Genomic DNA, 17,484 nt, shown 5'->3' with positions numbered 1-17,484 from the left:
GGTACCTGGATGCTGGCAGCAGGCCCAACCTCCTTTAGATATCCCTCCTCCCCTTCTCGGCCTCATCCACCCACTCTCTAAATTCCTGAAATCTCTAAGCCTCTCCCTTTCCCATCCAGCTGCCCTCCCTACACAGCCCCATGCTTGCCCTAGGCCTCTCTCCTCCCCATGTCCTCTCTCATCAACACCTCCCAAAACCATTCCTTATTACATAATGATCCCTCCTGCCGCCCACTCTTTGAGACCCACAAACATTTATTAAACACCTGCTCCATGCTAGAAAGGACACAGCTGAGAATTACAGCACCCCTACCCCCAGCCAAATGAGAAGCCCCCATCTAACTTCCCTCCCACCAACACTTTCCAGGGGCCCCTGTCTTCCTGCTACTGTTCCCTGCCCGCCCTCTCCATCCTTCTTTCCCATTAGTAATCCTGGGAGCTCCTTCTGGAAATCAGCCAATTTCTTACCACCAAAGGTTTGCCTACTCCCCCACTCTGTCCCCCCAACCCCCAACACTATATTTTCCTCCAAGTAGTCATTCCCTCTTCAAAGGTCTCTATTTTCCTTCACCTCCACACCCCCTCCTGCAAAAAAATCCTAGGCTCTGCCTGCATGCTCTGCACCTCTCCCTGATTCATTAATTTTTTTCATTCTTTAAGTATCTATTGAGCTCCTACTGTGTGCGAGGCTCAGAGCTAGATGCTGGGAATACAGCTTTGAGCAAAACAAGCCGTCTCTGCCCTCCTGGAAGTACCAGTTTAGTAGCAAACAGAAAAGCAGTAAAAAAAAAAAAAAACAAAACAGGATAATTGCAGATAGTGGAGATTAATCAAATGAATGAAATCAAGAGAAAGATCTAACAGAAAGGAATTGAGGCAGGGGAGGCACTTTAGGTAGGGTGGTCTGGGAAGGCCTTGCCCAGCTGATAAACAGTTACCATTATTGGCCACCAACTGTATAACAGACACTGGATCGATCTCTTTCCACGCACAATATTACTGAATCCTTGCACAATGTTCACCATCCCCATTTGCAGACGAGGAATCAGAGGCTCAGAGAGGTGAAACAATTTGTCCAAGGTCACACAGCCATTAAATGGTGGAATCAGGATTTGAATGCCAGTCTGACTGCAAAGCCACTCTGTGTACTCCTGCTTCCCAGGACCACCTTTGCCACCTGCCTCCCTCGGAGCTCTACTTCTGACGCTTTAGACTCCCCTAAGAAACTAGTTTGTTTTTAAATTATTGTCCTTTATTGAGCACTTGTAGAAGCTTCCAGCTTTACATACATTCTCTGATCCTACCCTCAAAACAATCGTAGAAAGCAGGTGCTCTCACTATATCCATTTTACAACTGAGGAAACTGAGGCCTAAATTCATACGCTTAAGTTCAAACCCACATCTGTCTGACTCCAGGATCCAGACCTCTGACCCGTAAGCTGTCCAGCCTAAGAAGTACCACCCCGGGGAAGCTTGGTGCCCATCGTCCGGCCCCAGCAAGAACGAAGTCTGCATCCGTAAACGGAAATCTCATCCCCTTACTTTACAGATGGGGATACTGAGACTCTGAGAAGCGGAGCGACTTGCCCAAGGTCACACAGAGAGGAGCTACGGGGTCAGGGTTCGAACCCAGGCGCCCTAAGTCCAGAGCCCTAGCGCTTAACCACCGCACAGCCTTTCCCGAGCGCCTCTCTCGGCCCTCCGCCTCCGCTCTCACACTTCCCAGCGCCCCCGGCCAGGGGCTATGCGCCTCCATCCCCAAGTCCAGCCCCGCGGCCTCCCCCTTCTGCCCCCAGTACACTCACTTGAGGTGGTCCAAGGAGTGGATATTGCGGGAAGACTTGCCATGGCCCCCGCCCACCCAGCTCCGCGAGCGGCCAAACATGTCGGCGGCCCCGGCCAGTCGCTTGCCTCACGGTCTCATGCCCAAGCGGCCGAGCGGCCGGGCGCCCGCGGCGGCGGCACAAGCGGAGAAGGCAGCGGCGGAGGTGCTGGAGAGACGGCCAACCACCTTCCCCCGCCCGGCCCACAGTTCAGCACTGACATTCAGCCGGAACCGGCCCTTCGACCGCCGCGCTTTACGGCGCCGTCAAGAGGAGCGCTGGGAAATGCAGTTCTCCCGCGAAGCCCCCGCTGACAAGACTCTGCGAAGGAACTACAAGGCCCGGTGTGCATCACGAAACTTCAGGCCAGCGGCCTTGGAAAAGAGGCGGAGCGAGAAGAGGACAGTCCGCAGTATCTTAGGGATAGGCGGGAATGGGAAACCTATGGGCGGAGCCCTGAGAAATGAATCCGTGAAGATTGGGGAATAAAAGTTACCACAATATTAACAATTACTACCTTTATGATAAGAATAAGAATAGCTGTTGCTTGGCGTATGCCGCGTGCCACTGTCCTAAGCGCTTTACATATATTGTTATTTAATTCTCACAACATCCCTGTGAGGTGAGTACTACTATTATCCCCATTTTACCCAGGAGGAAACTGAATCACAGAGGGATTGACTTGCCCAAGGTCATACAGTTAATAAGCGGCAGACCCAAGGTTCAAACCCAGGCACCCTTATTTTTATGCCCCAGCAAACGAAACTTCACAAAACCGGTAACGTCCTGGTTTGTCCTCACAGCCTTTTTCTTTTTCTACTTCAATTAAAAAATAAATATTGAAAGTCCTTCAAGCAACAATGTACCAAAACTGAAAGTCCTGTACTTTCAGAGGATTTCTCTGGTCTTTGCCGAAAATCCATGCCATTTCCAAAACAACCATACTTTTAAAAATAAGGAAACACCCAGCTTCCTACACCAGCCAAGAAGATGTATCTAAATTTCTCTCCTGGATCGGGAGTGGGAAGCTCCATGGAGGCGGTACTGCCCTGTTCACCATTCATTCATCCATTCATTCATTTCTACATCTCACAGTTATCTAAGGTCTACTGTGTCCCATTAACTGTGCCCAGGACAGAATTGGGCTAAGGGTCAATATTCTCCCCAGTGCCTAGCACAAGGTTTGGCATATAATAAGTGTTCAACAAATATTGTCAGAGTGAATAAATGAATGAATGAAGATTTGTTTCACCTTCAGCAGTTGGAGGGTTAATGGTTTGCTGTGTAATTCACCTAAAGGGGCAAGAGACAGTCATGGAGAAAAAAGCGCCGGTTCTGGCCTCCAAACACACACAGGCCCAGCAGCTTCCAGAGTCCTCCTGTTTCTCTGGGCCTCAGTTTCCTCACTGCAAAAATGAGTAACATACACTTCCCCATCTGGCTCCAATTAAGCAATGCCTGTAGAGCACCCAGCTCAGCGTGGCCTGAGATTTAAACGTCTGTGGACTGCTTTGGAAGGCACCTTGGGCAAAATCAGTCTCCTGAAGGACGTACAGGGGTTACCCCTGAGGAGGGGAATCAGCGAGTGGAAGAGACTCACTTTTCTGTGTACTTCTTGGTTGTATGAATGTTTAACCACGTGCACTATTATTGTTTTAAAACGTGTTTTACAAAGGAAAAACAAGAAGCAACCCTAGTGCTGCAGGTCTGACCTGTCGGGAGTTTCTTTACTCAGGTGTCACGGAACCCTATTAGGCAGATTTCCAGCTACCAAAACCCCCGGCCCGCCCCGCCGAGGGGGCAGACCTTCCAGCAGCCAGAGTTTGGAGAGATGAAGGGGGCACCGATTGATCTTCCCCACCGTGGAAAATTGCCACTTTAGGAAAGGCCAAAATTTTCAAGGTAAGGTCCACCGCCCCTGCCCTCCCCCCCGCCCCCTTTTTCAGCAGGTAAACTGAGTCCCCAAAAGGCGTGACGCCAGTACTCAAGTCCAGCCGGGTGCTGATGAAGCTCGCGGTTACCTTCAGCTTTTGTAGCCTTAGGATGAGTCTAGGTTTGAATTGTGTTCTGACTCTTTCCCCTCCCCCTACTCTGTCGCGGATTCGCAGAGCGAATTGGATTCGAGATCGGCCCTGAATCCGGAACTAGTAAAGCAACTCAGAAGCCAGTGGCTCTAGGGGCGGAGCGAGGCGGTACCCGCCCCCGGACGGCTCGGGCCAGTGAGCTCGGACGTTGGGCAAGCCAATGAGCGAGGGCAGGGGGCGGTGGGCCAATGAGCGCGGGGCTGCTCCGGAGGCGGTGCTCGGAACACTACCAGGAGGACGACGCGGCGGTCGCAGCAATGGGTGCTGGGCCTTCGGGGCTGCGCAGGGGGCTCGGGGAACGGCCGGGCGCGGCTGAAGAGACCGTCGCCGGGACTGGCCCTTGACGCTGAGCTGCGGTGGGGTCCCCGCAGGCGCTGCGAGGGCCCGTGAGCGGGAGCGGGGAGCATCGGAGGAGCCGGGCCGCTGCCGGCCACTTCAGGGGGGCCCGCCTGACCGCTGGGCGGATCGACAGTGCCGTGTGGGCACCTCTGGGGGTGGGGTGACCCTCCTGGCACGTTTCGGGGACCGGGGCGCCTCCGCAGGGGCCGACGCGCATCCCCGGGGGTGCACCGCCGGGGCCCAGCGCTGCCTCGGCCAGCCCCGGGGCGCCCCTGGATGGCTGAGCTGCCCTCTCGCCGGCCGCCCGGGCGCCGCAGCGGCTGAGCTCGCTGGGATCGCCGGGCCGCCGCCGCCCTCGCCGCCCCCTGCATGCCCGGCGCCCGGGTCGCGGCCCACCTGGACGCGCTGGGCCCCTTGGTCCCCTCCGTGCCGCCGCCCCTGCTGCCCTCTATGTTCTACGTGGGCCTGTTCTTCGTCAATGTGCTGATCCTATACTACGCCTTCCTCATGGAGTACATCGTCCTCAACGTGGGCCTCGTATTCCTGCCCGAGGACATGGACCAGGCGCTCGTGGACCTCGGCGTGCTCTCCGACCCCGGCTCGGGCCTCTACGATGCCGACTCGGAGCTCGACGTCTTCGATGGTTACTTGGAGTAGGCCTGGCTGCTGTCCCCCGCTCTCCCCACGACCCGCAACCCTCGGCCCGGACCGGCGCACGAATTACGCCGCCGCTGCTGTTTGAGGGCACCGTCTGGCCAGGGATGGGACCCCCAGGACGAGGCTCTCTTCGGCCTCCGAGGCCTGTAAGTGCCCTCTGCGCAGGATGAGGGCGGGTTGGGGCGCTGGCGAGGAAGAGGGAGGCATCCCAAGCCGGACACACACCGCCCCCCACCAGGCTTCTGATTTCTCCATCCACCTCTTCCAGGTCTGTTTGGATGCCAGGAATGGCTGGACTCTTCTTAGGACCTTAGTTAGGGCAGGAAAGCTTCCCCTTAGCAAAGGTGACAGCTGTTGAAGAAGGGAAGGGAGGCAGGACCTAAGTCGCTTCTTGGTTAGCTGTAGTACCAACTGTCAAAGCCTTTGCACCCAGATCCATTTGAGACAGGCCTGTCAACTCCTCCCCCCATCCTTAACCTGTCTTGATGGTGACCTTGGCTTTTGGGGGATTCTCATTAGTCCTGGAAGGATAAAGACTTGCAGTGTTAAAAGAGGTAGGAAGCCAGGCACTGATCACCTTTGTCCTGTGGCCCCTTGGGGACTGGGTGGGGACTGAGAGCAAGGGCTCCAGGCTGATGCTGTGAGAGGAGAAACCCCCTTCAGCAGAGAACCCTGTACTTCCTTTGGCCTTGGCTTGGCTGCCGTTTTGGAGTCAGATTTCAGGGTGCCGCAGCTCAAATCTTCAGGGGCTGCCAGTTTCGCAGGCTGCTTTCACAGACCAGGCCAGCGGGCGGGGGGGGGGTGGGGGTTGGTGCTGGGGTGGCTTTGCCTGCAGTGTTTGCAAGGCAAACTCAAGGGGCTCTTGGGCCAGCGGAAGAAGGGACCACAGGATCATTGCACTGAGGTGTTAAAGTCCTGCCTCTGAGCTGCCACCAGGAAGCTGTATCCAGCCCCATCTTGTGTGTTTCTGGGAGGGAAATGAAGATCCAGAAAGGAAGAAGATTTGGCCAAAGTCACAGCAAGGAAGAGAGGCAGCTGGACTAGATGAGAGAGGGCCTGGTGAGGGTTCATAGGACAGCAAGGAATTCCTCGGCTCAACCCCTCAGCTGGACGGTGCTAGGCACAGGTCCTGAGTGGCAGTGGCGGGGGGATACTGAGGTGGTGGGCAAGGGCTCCTTTTACTTTTTTTTTTTTTTTTTGGCCGCTCGGCATGTGGGATGTGGGATCTTAGCTCCCTGACCAGGGATCGAACCCGTGCCCCCTGCAGTGGAAGCATGGAGTCTTAACCACTGGACCACCAGGGAAGTCACAAGGGCTCCTTTCGGAAAATGGACACTAATGTCACTCACCCCAAGCATGCTACGTTTACCCCCCTCTCCTTGCCTATCTTAGCCAAGATGACCATAGTCAGAGGGTGATGCAAGGTGGGCAGGACCCACTAGCAGTGTCAACCTGAGGGGCTGACAGTGAGATTTCTTTGAAGAAAGCTTCATTTGAGCTCAGGGAGACCTTAGCCAGGGCCAAGTGCCAGGTGGAGCATGTGTCAGCTGCTCTGCATACCTAACCCGTTGGCCTGCCTGCCTGCCATCCATCCATCAATTTGTTCTTTTATTAAACAGATGTTTACCGAGTACCTAATGTTCTTGGTGGGTGAACACAGTGAACAAGACAGACTCAGCGCCAGCCCTCCTGGCACTTCGTGAGAAAGATAAGCAGGTTCCCAAACAAGGCAGTGAGATTTTTTGAGAGCTCTGAAGGCATGTAAGAAGGCATGGCATCCTCTATTGTGTTCATTACTATTTCGGCACGTAGAACAGCGCCTGGCATCTAGTAGGTGCTCAGTAAATGCCTGGGTAAGTGAAACAGAAGACTGGAGATGGGCTGCTTCAGACAGGGGCTTCAGAGAAGGCCTCTCTGAGGAAATGACACCTTTGAGCTGAGCCCTAAATTGATGGAAGGAGCCACATGTAAAGATGTGGAGAAAAGCTATCCAGGCAGAGGGACCCGCTAGTGCCAAGTATGTGGAGGGGGAGGGGCAGGGGAGAGAGTTGGTTCTTCCAGCAACTAAAAGGAGGCCAGTGTGACAGGAGAGCAGCCCCAGGAGAAGTCAGTGGGGTGGGCAAGGCCAGATCATGCAGGACCTGGGAGGCCCGGCCACGAGCGATGGGAGGCCATCAGAAGGTTTTAGGCAGGGGATGACACAATTCCAGTCCGCATTTTGCAAAGAGGACTGGCGGTTGTGGGCAAGATGAGCCGTAGGGGCAAGTGCGGAAATAGGGAAGCCAGTTAGGAGCTGGTTAGTTGCTCAGGCCAGAGATGATGTAGGCTTGGATGAGGCAAAGTTAGTGAAGGTGGAGAAACACACAGAGACCAAGAACACCTTTTGGAGGTAGAACCTATGGGATCTGTTCAGAACCTGTACTGAGTATTGAGCATATACCACACCTGGTTCTAGGCCCTTTGCATATTCACTCATTGGGTCATTCAACAAACGTTAGCCCTGCTCTTCTACCAGGCCCTGGGGATTCTTAAGATGAATCCCTGCCCCCAAGCCAAGCTCTTGACTTTCAGTCAGTGTAACTTGGTGAAGAAAGTCTTATTTTATCTCTTCACCACATCAACAGAAACACTTCCCCTTCCAAATGAAAACATTGGCATACTCTGAAGCAAAAACTGAAGCCCAAATGCTTTGGCATACTTTGCAGCAAACGCTGTTTGAGCAGAAACACCAGGAAGTGTGTCTCAGGGACAACCTTGCAAAGCTCTCAAAGTGACAGGGCCTGACTCTGGCAGGTGGGGAGGCCTGGGGCTGTGGGAAATACTCATCCCTGGAGAAATAGTGGGAACCACGCACAGCATTTGCTCGCTCAGCCCCAGATCCAAGCCACCAGATTCGGGTCGGGGAGGGGTGGCTAGCAGCAGGAAAAGCCTGTGGGAAAGATTAAAGATGATCTGACTGCACCTCCTCTCCCGGCCCCTTTGCATAAGCAGAGGAACACTGGTAGTCAAATCTCGCTCCTTCTCGCTCTTTCTCACGTAGACACAATCTGATGTTACACACAGGCCGATCCAGGAAACACTGACTAAGGGCGTGGGCACGCCAGGCACTGGGGACTGGGGTGATCTCAAGATGAAAGCTGCACTCATTTCACTCCCTCTCTTTCTCTTTTCTCTTTTTTCCACACAATTCAGTTCCTCAAACCGTTGTTGAGCGCCTATTTAAGGAGGCAGTATTAGGGTCATGATGAGGAACAAAGTCCCTAGATTCAGATGACCTAGGTTCAGATCCCAATCCTTGTTGTGACCTTGGGCATGCTACGTATCTCCCCATGTGTCAGATTCCTCTTCTATAAAGCAGGGATAATGAAAATCTACCTCGTTCTGAGGATTGAATGAGATAGATGTAAAGCTCTTAGACCGTCCCGTGTATGTAAGTGATATATTAAAATTAACCACTATTATTATTAACAGTCAGATATAATGGAAAGTGTGTACACTGAGTCCCTTGTGAATGTATAAACCTGCACATACACTCATGCATGAATATTTATGTGCCACAATGAGCAAAAGAGGACTAGCTGCCTGAGTGCTGGGTGGGTCCTGGTCTGGACGACCAGGACAGACTTCCCACTCTGCCTTGCTGGCCTGGGACGCTCAAGAGACCTTTCCCACTGCCCTGTGGTCTCTAAAGGCCACCAGGCCTGGAGCCCAGGAAAGCTGCGGCTCTGTGGTCTTCCTAGAGTGTTCATCGTTGCCCAGGAGCAGGGAGTGGGGATCAGGGAATCCCACCTTCTCGGGAGAAGGGACCGCTGGGGCTGGCCCAGGAACTGGGGAGGGTCCTCACTTCCCAGTGGTTCCGGTGTGGAGGCAGCTCAGCTGGATTGATTTGTCCTGGTTCTTGATGAAAGCAGCTGGTGCCTGCCAGCCCTGTCTTGCCACGGAGGGAGGGCTTTGGGAGAGGAGCCTCTCTGTGCTGGAAATGGAGAGACTGGAAAGCGTTGCTGCCACAGTCAGCGTGGCCTGGTGGAGGCCAGATTTGGAGCTAAGGGTAACCAGACTAGTCTACTTACTACAGGGTTTCCCTGGCGTCAGGGTCCCGACTGGGCGCTACAGCTGCTCCTTCCTGATCTGCCTGCCCTGGTCCCTTGGTGCCAATCTGTGGCCTGTGCCATCAGCCGAACACCCAGGTTCGGCATATGGCTTCCCTGCTCAGAAACCCAAACCTCCCTTGGGGACAGTGGAGCTCCGGGGGGGTGGGGTCAGGGGAGCCAGGTGGGAGGCTGTGGCTGTCGTCCAGGTGAGAGACATGGTGGTAACGAGGGGAGGCATGTGCACCCCCAGGCCCAGCTGACTCTCCACCTCTGTCCTGACGTGAGGCTCCCTTGGAAGTGTGCTGGCTGCCCCTTTGTACAGGAGGAGACCCCAATCTGTGTCTCAAGACAACTGAGATGCCAGGGCTCCTGCTCCCTTGTGCCTGAGTTATGCAAACTGGAGATTTCATCCAAGGCAAACGCTCACAGCCCTTGCATCTGTTTTATTGAACGAAGAAATGAAGGGCTCCTATCAACCTGACCGTTTGTATTCCTGGTTTATCTGCTGTTGTCCGCCCCGGGACTCCTGAAAGCATAGTTTGCTTTTGGGAAACCAAGATCACAATAAAAGGGACAGGCATCCTCATCCCCATCTCTCAAATAAAGGAACTGAGGCTCAGAAAGGGACAGTGAGGGGCCAGGGGTACAAAGCGAGTGAGACAGCTGAGCCTTCTGACCCAGTGCTGAGGGAGGGTGCAGGGGGCCTCCAGAGAGGGACTCCCAACCTCCATCCTTGGAATACCACTCACCTGGCTCTGCCAGGCCTGCCTCATATGTACTCTCACTCCTTTTTCTGAGCTTTTTTTTTTAAACTTTATTTTGAGATAATTTCATAATTACACAAAAGTTGCAAAGAATTCCCTTATACACTTCGCAAAAAATGCACCAATTGCGTCAATTCACATTTGCCACATTTGCTCATGTATGCAAAATGCTCACTCTGTGCGTACATGTATATATATTTTTCTGAACCATTTTTGAAAATGGATTGCAGACATTATGTTCCTTTTCTCCTAAATATTTCAGTGTGTATTTCCTTAGAACAAGGACATTCACTTAAATAATCACAATACAACTGTCAAAATCAGCAAATGTAACGTTGATACAATCGTATGACCAATCTAAGCTATGACTATTCAGATTGCATCAATTGTCTCAATAGTGTCCTTTCACAATAAAAAGGGGTGGGCGGGGGCGGGGGGGAGTTGAGGTCCAGGATCCAACCCCAGATCACGCTTTGTATCGTTTGTCACGTCTCTTGTGCCGTCTTCAGTCTGAACTGTCCCTCAGTCTGTGTGTATCTTTCATGACATTGACATTTTTGAAGAGTACAAGTCTGGTGTTTTTAAATTTTTTTTGTTTATTTTTTGGGTGCGCTGCGCGGCATGTGGGATCTTAGTTCCCGGACCAGGGATCGAACCTGTGCCCTCTGCAGTGGAAGCACCGAGTCTTAACCACTGGACTGCCAGGGAAGTCCAAGAGTACAAGTCTGGTATTTTGTAGATTTTCTCTCAGTTTGGGTTTGTCTGGTGTTTACTCTTGAGATTAGATTCAGATGGTGCATTTTTGGCAGGAATACCACAGAGAAGTGAGTGTGTGTCCTTCTGAGTGCATCGTACTGGGGGACACGTGATGTCTGTCAGCCTCATTACTGGTGATGTTAATGCTGACCACTTGGCTAAGGTCTTGTCTGCCAGCTCTCTCCACTGCAGAGTTACTGTTCTTCCCTTTATAGTTTAAGTACACTCGTTTTAGTGCTTCCTTTTTTAAAAGTCTACTTTTTGTGTGTGAATTTATTTTTAAAGGAATGTTTATGTCACTGAAAAGAGAAAACCAGCATCACTTGGCATGGATAAAAATACTAAGTGCCAAAGTCATTAACTTCTGGCCAAATACTGAAGCCAGCTAAAGGCGCAGGGCCCCTGGTTCTTTGTTAAAAAGTCAGGTTAGCAACTGTCACGTGATAAACTCTAGCACCAAAGTGAAACTTTCTTGTCCAAGTAATCGTAAAGGTTGGCTAAGAACCAAAAAGCCAATCACTAGCTCACTGGGTGTGTCTCAGTGTTATCTCAGGCCATCTCCATGTACCCCCTAAGACTGGTGCTTCGAGGCTTTGAAGTCAGACAGACTTGGGTTTAAATCCCAGCTCCACCAACACCTTGGACAAGTGACTTCACCTCCCCAAGCCTCAGTTTCCTTCTCTGTAAAGTGGGGAGGATAGTAGTTATTACCTGCTGAAGGGCTCGTGCACATTAGATGAGATGCTGATGGTCGTGTAGTCGGTTGTTAATGATGCCATCAGTGTTGGTGGTGTGTCAGACCCAGAGGGGGCTTGGCCCGGGGAAGCCTTCCCCTTTCTCAGGCCCCCTTCCTCTGTGTGGGGGCCAATTAACCAAGGAGGGTGTGTCTGTGTGGGCAGCCTTCGAAGGAGCCCGAGGGCCGTGATAACTGGTGCCTGGGGGCCCAGGTGATGCTGGTGCCCTCATAGCTGTCAGACCCTGCCCCAAGCCTGGGGGTGTCTGGGAGCTGGTTCCAGTTTCAGTCACCCCCAAAGGGGCAGGCTCCACTCCTGGGAGTCCTTCCTGACAGGGGACTTAGCTTCCCCTGAGCGTCACCCCATGAAGCAGGCAGCACAGCGCTCATTAGCTCCATTAGACAGGGCGGAAAACTGAGGCTAGGGGAGGTTCAGGGACTTGCCCTAGATACCAAGCTGTGAGGTGGGCGAGTGGGGCCTCCTGGCCACACTCCCAGTGCTTCCCTGAGTGAGGTCCTCAGGCGTCCTCAGGTCACAGGCTTCCCCGGGAGGCAGTGAATACGCCAAAGCCTAGTGCGACCCACCTGTCGGTGTCCTGCCCCCTCTTGGGCACTTGCTACCTTTCCCTTTTGAGCAGAGAAACCAGGCCCAGGCTCCCTTTTTTGCAGGCCAGTGGTATCTGGCTAGAGTTAGTGGTTTCATTTTCATCATTTGTTTTTAGTGTTGCTTTCTGTTTATGATAAATGATACTATTTTTTATTCATGATAGTGACATAAAGATTTCCTTTTAAAATTTTGGAGTTTGAGGGAAAACGTGCCTTGACTTAAAATACTAAATAAATAGGAGTCCAGGTGGTTCTTGGCTGTGACAGGACTCACGAAGGTGTTGGGCAGATGCTGCCCTTCAGGAGGCCTCACTGAGCGTGGGGCGCAGGCCAGCTGGAGACACGTACTGGACCAAGAACCTTCACAGAACCCATGGCTGCGGAGCGTCAACAGCTGACATATAATCCGGAAACTCTGGAGGAACCGGCCAGGACACTGGCTTCCATCAGGAACCTGGACCCAGGCAGACAGGCAGCATCTCCTTTCCCACCCCTTCAGGCCACCCGCTCGTCAGCCGGACAAGGCAGAGGCCTTCCTGTTGCGTGGCCCGGCGCTGAGACGGCAATGGAGACAGTGGGCAGATCATATCTGGGTGACATCTGTCTTTAGCCACTTTAATTGGCTGGTTGGTACGTTGAGAAAGAGGAATAGCAGTGGGCATCCAGCAGGCAAGGTCTTTGGAGGAGGAAAGGGCTGCCCCTTTCAGAAGGCCCCCTGCACTGAGGAGACCCCCCGCCCCCGCCCTGTGTGTTCTCCAGCTGGGACCAGGTGGGGACACGGAGGGGAGGGGCCATGTGTGCCGGGTATTGCAGGCATTCCACCAACACAATTTCATGTAATCCTCGTAACAGACAGCCAGATGAGGTAGGCATTTTTTCAGATGGGGACACAGCCCCAGAGAGATGAGGTGACTTGCCTGAGGTCACACAGCTAGGAAGGGGCAGAGCCAGAATGACTCGAGATGGGCCAATTCCAGACCTTGCCCTGGCTACCCCATAGGAGCAGGACAGTGGGGCGGCCCAACTGCAAAAGGAATCCTCTTCCAGCAGGTCCAGAGCGTCATCCCACCAGCACCTTTAAGACACAAGGTCATTTTCTCCCTTAAGCCAAATCAAACTAGGCAGCATCTCCACAGAGGTATCCAGCTGAGACATTGCTTCTTAAAATGGATCAAGTGCCCAACTGTCATTCGGATGACAGACCAGTCAGCCAGCCACTCCTTCGGTCCAGCTCTGGGGAGTGGCCTGGAATGAAAGGTTACAGTTTCAGAAAGAAAGAAAAAACAGCCAAAGCCAATAGCTGGTGAGTCATGCTCTAAGGATGTTAGGAGGTTGGAGAACCCACTGCCTGGACTCTTAAGCAGCAGCCTCAGGACGCTTCTCAGCCCGGGGCTTCTGATGCCCAAGGAAAGAGATGAACTAGATGCTGAGAGGAACTGAGATAGACGTTGCTCAGACCACGGAGGTTCAAACCCTGGCTCTGCCATTTATGAGCTGTGTGACATTGCTCAGTCACAAGCGTAACCTCTCTGAGCCCCATCTGAAATTCAGGGATGATGGTCCTCCTTGGCCCCGCCTCCTAGGGTTGTTTTGAGGAATAAATGAGCTAAGCCATGAGTTAAAGCAGATAGTACAAGGTAAGCGCAGGTGCTTGATAAATGTCAGCTGGTTTGCTATGAGACCAGACCTGCAAGTCAAAGGAACAAAGGGATTGACCTTTAACAGCCATGGTGTGTGGCACAGAGGAGAGGACCCAGGACATCCTCCAGCCACAGATACAGAGGCCTGGGGCCACATCTCCGTCCTCAGTGTGCTGTGTGGCTTAGGGCAGGTCACCGCCCTCTCTGGGCCCCCTCATTCTCTGTGGAGTGACCAGCTCAGATCAGGGTCTCCCAAACCTCACATGACACCATCAACAGTTTTTGCTCTATCTGCTCGTTGCCTGAACTGTTATTTATGCAGTTATTGTCTTTAAACCGGAGGCTTTTTTTAAAGTGAAGTTAATGATGTGGAAAAAGAGGAACTTTATAGTATTACTATCAGAAATGGAAAACTGGCATCATTCGCCATAAATAGAAGGTGACCCTACAGATAAACCATGAGAACAAGAGGGCGTTAGTGAATTCCAGCTGGAGCCGGCACCTGCAAGGCTCTGCACCTGTTCCGATCGGAGGTTAGCACGTGTGACAGAGTCGCGCCAGCCAGACTGACGCTTGCCTGGGACTCAACGCCGTTTGCTATCACGAGCATTGGGAGGGGAGTGAGTCCCTGTTCCAAGGGGTGGTCCCATGTTCTCTAACAGCCCTTCCGCCCAAGTCTGAGATGGGCTCAAGTACCATCCCCTGCCTTGGAGAGTGCGCAGTGAGCCCTGGTAATGCTGTATCGGAATAAACAGTTCTGCTCCAGTTTCCTGGATGCCAGGGCTCTCGGGAGCACCACTGCTGACCCCAACAGGGAACCCCAGAGTCTCCTTGGAGGAGGGAGGTCAGCAAAAGGTGGGCTCCTGGCAGGACAGGAGGGGAACCCACGAACACCTTTCTGGAGGGCCGAGCTCTCCGATGCTCTGGTTTAGCCCCGGCTTCCCCTCCTGCCTACCAGGTCCAGTGGGGAGACCGGATGGGGCCCAAGGATGAGAGGACTTGCATGTGTCATCAGTGGGAGGCGAGGAAGATCTCTGACTAGTGGAAGGGCATGTTCCTAGCTGACCCTAGGAGATGAATCTGGCAGAGGACACAAGAAATTTGGCCCCTGCTCACCTCTCCAGCCATGTCTCCCCCATGGCCAGCCTTCAACACCTTACTCTCCACCGCAAACCAAACTACAGGAGGTTCCACGACCTGCTCACCAGCCCTCCCTCTACCTGGTGTGTCCTTCGTGCACAGCCTTCCCCAGACCCTGGGCTCCATCCATCTCCTGTGCTTCTTCCCGGCGTCAGTGTGTTAACTTGGGCTAAAATTGCTCACTAGATTGTGTGTCAAAGGCAGAGGCTGCACTCATCTCAGGGTCCCCAGCACTCAGCTCAGGACATGGCACACAGGAGGTATGAGATTATGTAGTGTTTAAGATCTCCAGTAGGACAAAGCCCTGGAGAGCTGAGCATCCTTAGACAAGTTTCTTACCCTCTCTGAACCTTAGTGTCTTCATCTGTAAAATGGAATCATTATAGTACCTAACTCCTGGGGTGTTAGGAGGGTTGAACGAAATGGCCTTTGTAATGCTCCATCTCAGGCATGCTCTCCGGGGAGCAGACCCTGGGACCCTGGGACGAGGATTCAAGTGCAAATTGTTTACTTGGGAGGTGATCCCAGGAACTACTGGTGGGGAGGGGGGCAGTGAGACAGGAAAGGGATGTGTCATCTAGCAGGTTACCACCGCAGCCCTGGGCTCAGTCCTGCTCGGGACCTCTGGGAACCAGTGTAGATGGAGAATATGCCTCAGAGTCATCCCAGCTGCTGGGTGAGAGAGCTGGGGTATTGGTCCTCCACCAGCTTTCTGGCCATCACTGGTTGGAAGGCAGCCGTGGGGAGTTCTGCCTGCACTTGCAGCCTGGGGCCCAAGCAGACTCTAGAGGTGGAGAGGCCTCAGGCAAGGAGGGGTGTCCCTGCAGGTGGAAGCTGCCAGGTCAGTCTGCCTCGGGAGGGTGAGTGGAGGAAATGGGGTGAGGCGCCCATGCTCTGCCTGGGGCTTGTGGCACACGGTAAAAGCTCAGTAAAAGCACAGTAAAAGCTGACTGTGATTGTTTGCATCGCTGTCACTAGTCCACTGCCAGCCCTGCTTGTCACAGTTATGCAGCCTTAGACAGGTCACTTGGCTTCTCTGAACCTCTGTTTCTTAGCCTATAAAATGGGGAGATTCATGGTTCTCAGTGGAAGCAGTTCTGCCCCGCTGGGTGGCCCCTGGAAATGGGGTGAGGGGGCATTTTTAGTTGTCACAGGGACTGGGAATGCTACTGCCACGTAGCAGTCAGCGACCAGGAATGCTACTAAACCTCCTGCAGTGCCCAGAACGGGGTCACCCCCGCCCCCACCTCATCAGAGAATTGTCCTGCCCCAAATATCAGCAGCGCCTGATGAACAATAATACATGTTGTGTTTAACGTATAAGTTTTATCTGATGCTCGATGACATTTGCGGAAGTAGTCTGAGCTGGCAGAGGTGAGGCTCAGAACTGGGGTGGGGCTTGTGGGGGCTGTAGGGCGGGTGGGCGAGGGAATACGAGATGCTGCAAACATATTAGCACCCGGCTGGACCTAGAGAGAGAAAGGGACAGTAAGTGAGGACCTGCAGGGAGCCAGGCACTGGGGATGATGCCGTGTCCTGGGAGAACGCGCCAAGTGGGGCTGCTGAGTAGCTTGGCTGTGGCCACAGCCTTCCTGTAGGCTGCGAAGCATTTTCCGGGCAAGGTGGGAGCTGCCGCCAAGCCCTGCCCACTCCCCGGAGCTGACTCAGCTGCCCTAGAGCTCAAGTAAGCCAGCAGACCCCGGGTGACCCTGGAGCAGGCTGCCCTCCTTCCTCAGGTCCCAGGATCCCCCTCCTGGGGGTTATCTCCCAAGATATTGACAGTCCTTCCTCTCCCAGGTGAAATTGCACCGCTTCTCCTGCCTAGGGTACTTAGAAATCAGACACATTCATAAAAAAATTTTAATAAAAAATTATAGGACAACACCCCCAGCCTGAGGTTTCTGGTGGTTCCCCAAATTCGAGCCTCCTATTGGGTGGTGGGGCGGTGCTTCTGTGCTGGTAACACCCCTTTGTCCCTCTTGTTAGGCCTGCTCCCCTCGAAAGCCCTGTGCCAACAGAGAGGTGCCCGTCCAGACCCAGGATGGTGGGACAGAGAGATTGAGACTGGGTGCCGAGGTCCAGAAGGCACGTGCCCCTGCCCAAAGGGTAAGGCAGGGGTGCCCGGAGACCTTGCCCGCCTGCAGCGTCGCGCAAACGGCCTTGCCTTGGCTTCCGAGCTTTCGCCGTTGCAATGGATGTTTACAGGAACCCAGCCAGAGTCTGCCTCCCTGCTCTTCACCCCCGACTGCATCTGCTTCTCCCACTTAACCTTCGGAGCGGACACTTCACACACAAAAGCGACTCCCAGCTCTGTTTGATGCCAGTGGAGCTCTAAGCCCAATGGGGTTTGGCCCGAGGCCGGGCTTAGATGCAGCAACTGTTTCAGAGAGTGACTCAGAAGGAAAAGAAGAACACCTGGGGGGCCGAGGGTGGGGTTTTGACTCATTCATTTCAAGTTGTTTGCTCTCCATCAAGTTGCCAGAACTGATACATTGCAACGGGGACAGCGTTCCTCCAGCCAGAAATATTTTTCGAAAATGTGAGTGGTATGAATACCTGACTGACTTCGATAAACCTGTAAAAGCAATACTTAGGAGGCTAACTTCTTTCAATTAAAAAAATGTATGCAACTCCAACCCCTGGGGCCCTGCGGAGGTGGGGGGTGTTTGTTTTGTTCTTTTCCTTTGAGATTCCATAAAGGAGTCCTGACGCAGAACCTCATGGTTGACAGAGGGCAGAAGGGTCAGGGCCTCCCCAGTTGGAGATCCAGTGGGGTTTGGAGAGTCTGTCCAAGCTGCGTTGGTGTCGGAGTCCCAACCCGGCCCCCTCCCGGCTTCCAGGAGACTGACAA

At 53.4% G+C, this 17,484-nt stretch overlaps 2 protein-coding genes across 5 annotated transcripts in view; one reads left to right on the top strand and one right to left on the bottom strand.

The window, feature by feature from the left end:
• CLEC16A (C-type lectin domain containing 16A) overlaps positions 1–2,057 on the bottom strand; it is a 208,705-nt gene extending 206,648 nt beyond the window's left edge. For all 4 annotated transcript variants that reach the window (XM_068565832.1, XM_068565833.1, XM_068565834.1 and 1 more), the window contains exon 1: positions 1,806–2,057. In XM_068565832.1, coding sequence (XP_068421933.1) covers positions 1,806–1,885 — 80 coding nt within the window. In that variant the 5' untranslated portion in view covers positions 1,886–2,057. The remainder of the gene's footprint in view (positions 1–1,805) is intronic.
• Positions 2,058–4,127: 2,070 nt separating this feature from the next.
• DEXI (Dexi homolog) lies at positions 4,128–17,269 on the top strand. Its single transcript, XM_068524688.1, has 2 exons — positions 4,128–5,049; positions 16,620–17,269. The coding sequence occupies exon 1, from the start codon at positions 4,616–4,618 to the stop codon at positions 4,901–4,903; it is 288 nt and encodes a 95-aa protein (XP_068380789.1). The 5' UTR covers positions 4,128–4,615; the 3' UTR covers positions 4,904–5,049; positions 16,620–17,269.
• Positions 17,270–17,484: the final 215 nt, after the last annotated feature.

Source organism: Eschrichtius robustus, chromosome 16 (assembly GCF_028021215.1).
Source record: "Eschrichtius robustus isolate mEscRob2 chromosome 16, mEscRob2.pri, whole genome shotgun sequence".
Lineage (NCBI taxonomy): Eukaryota > Metazoa > Chordata > Mammalia > Artiodactyla > Eschrichtiidae > Eschrichtius > Eschrichtius robustus.
This window is presented reverse-complemented; position numbering and strand designations above follow the sequence as displayed.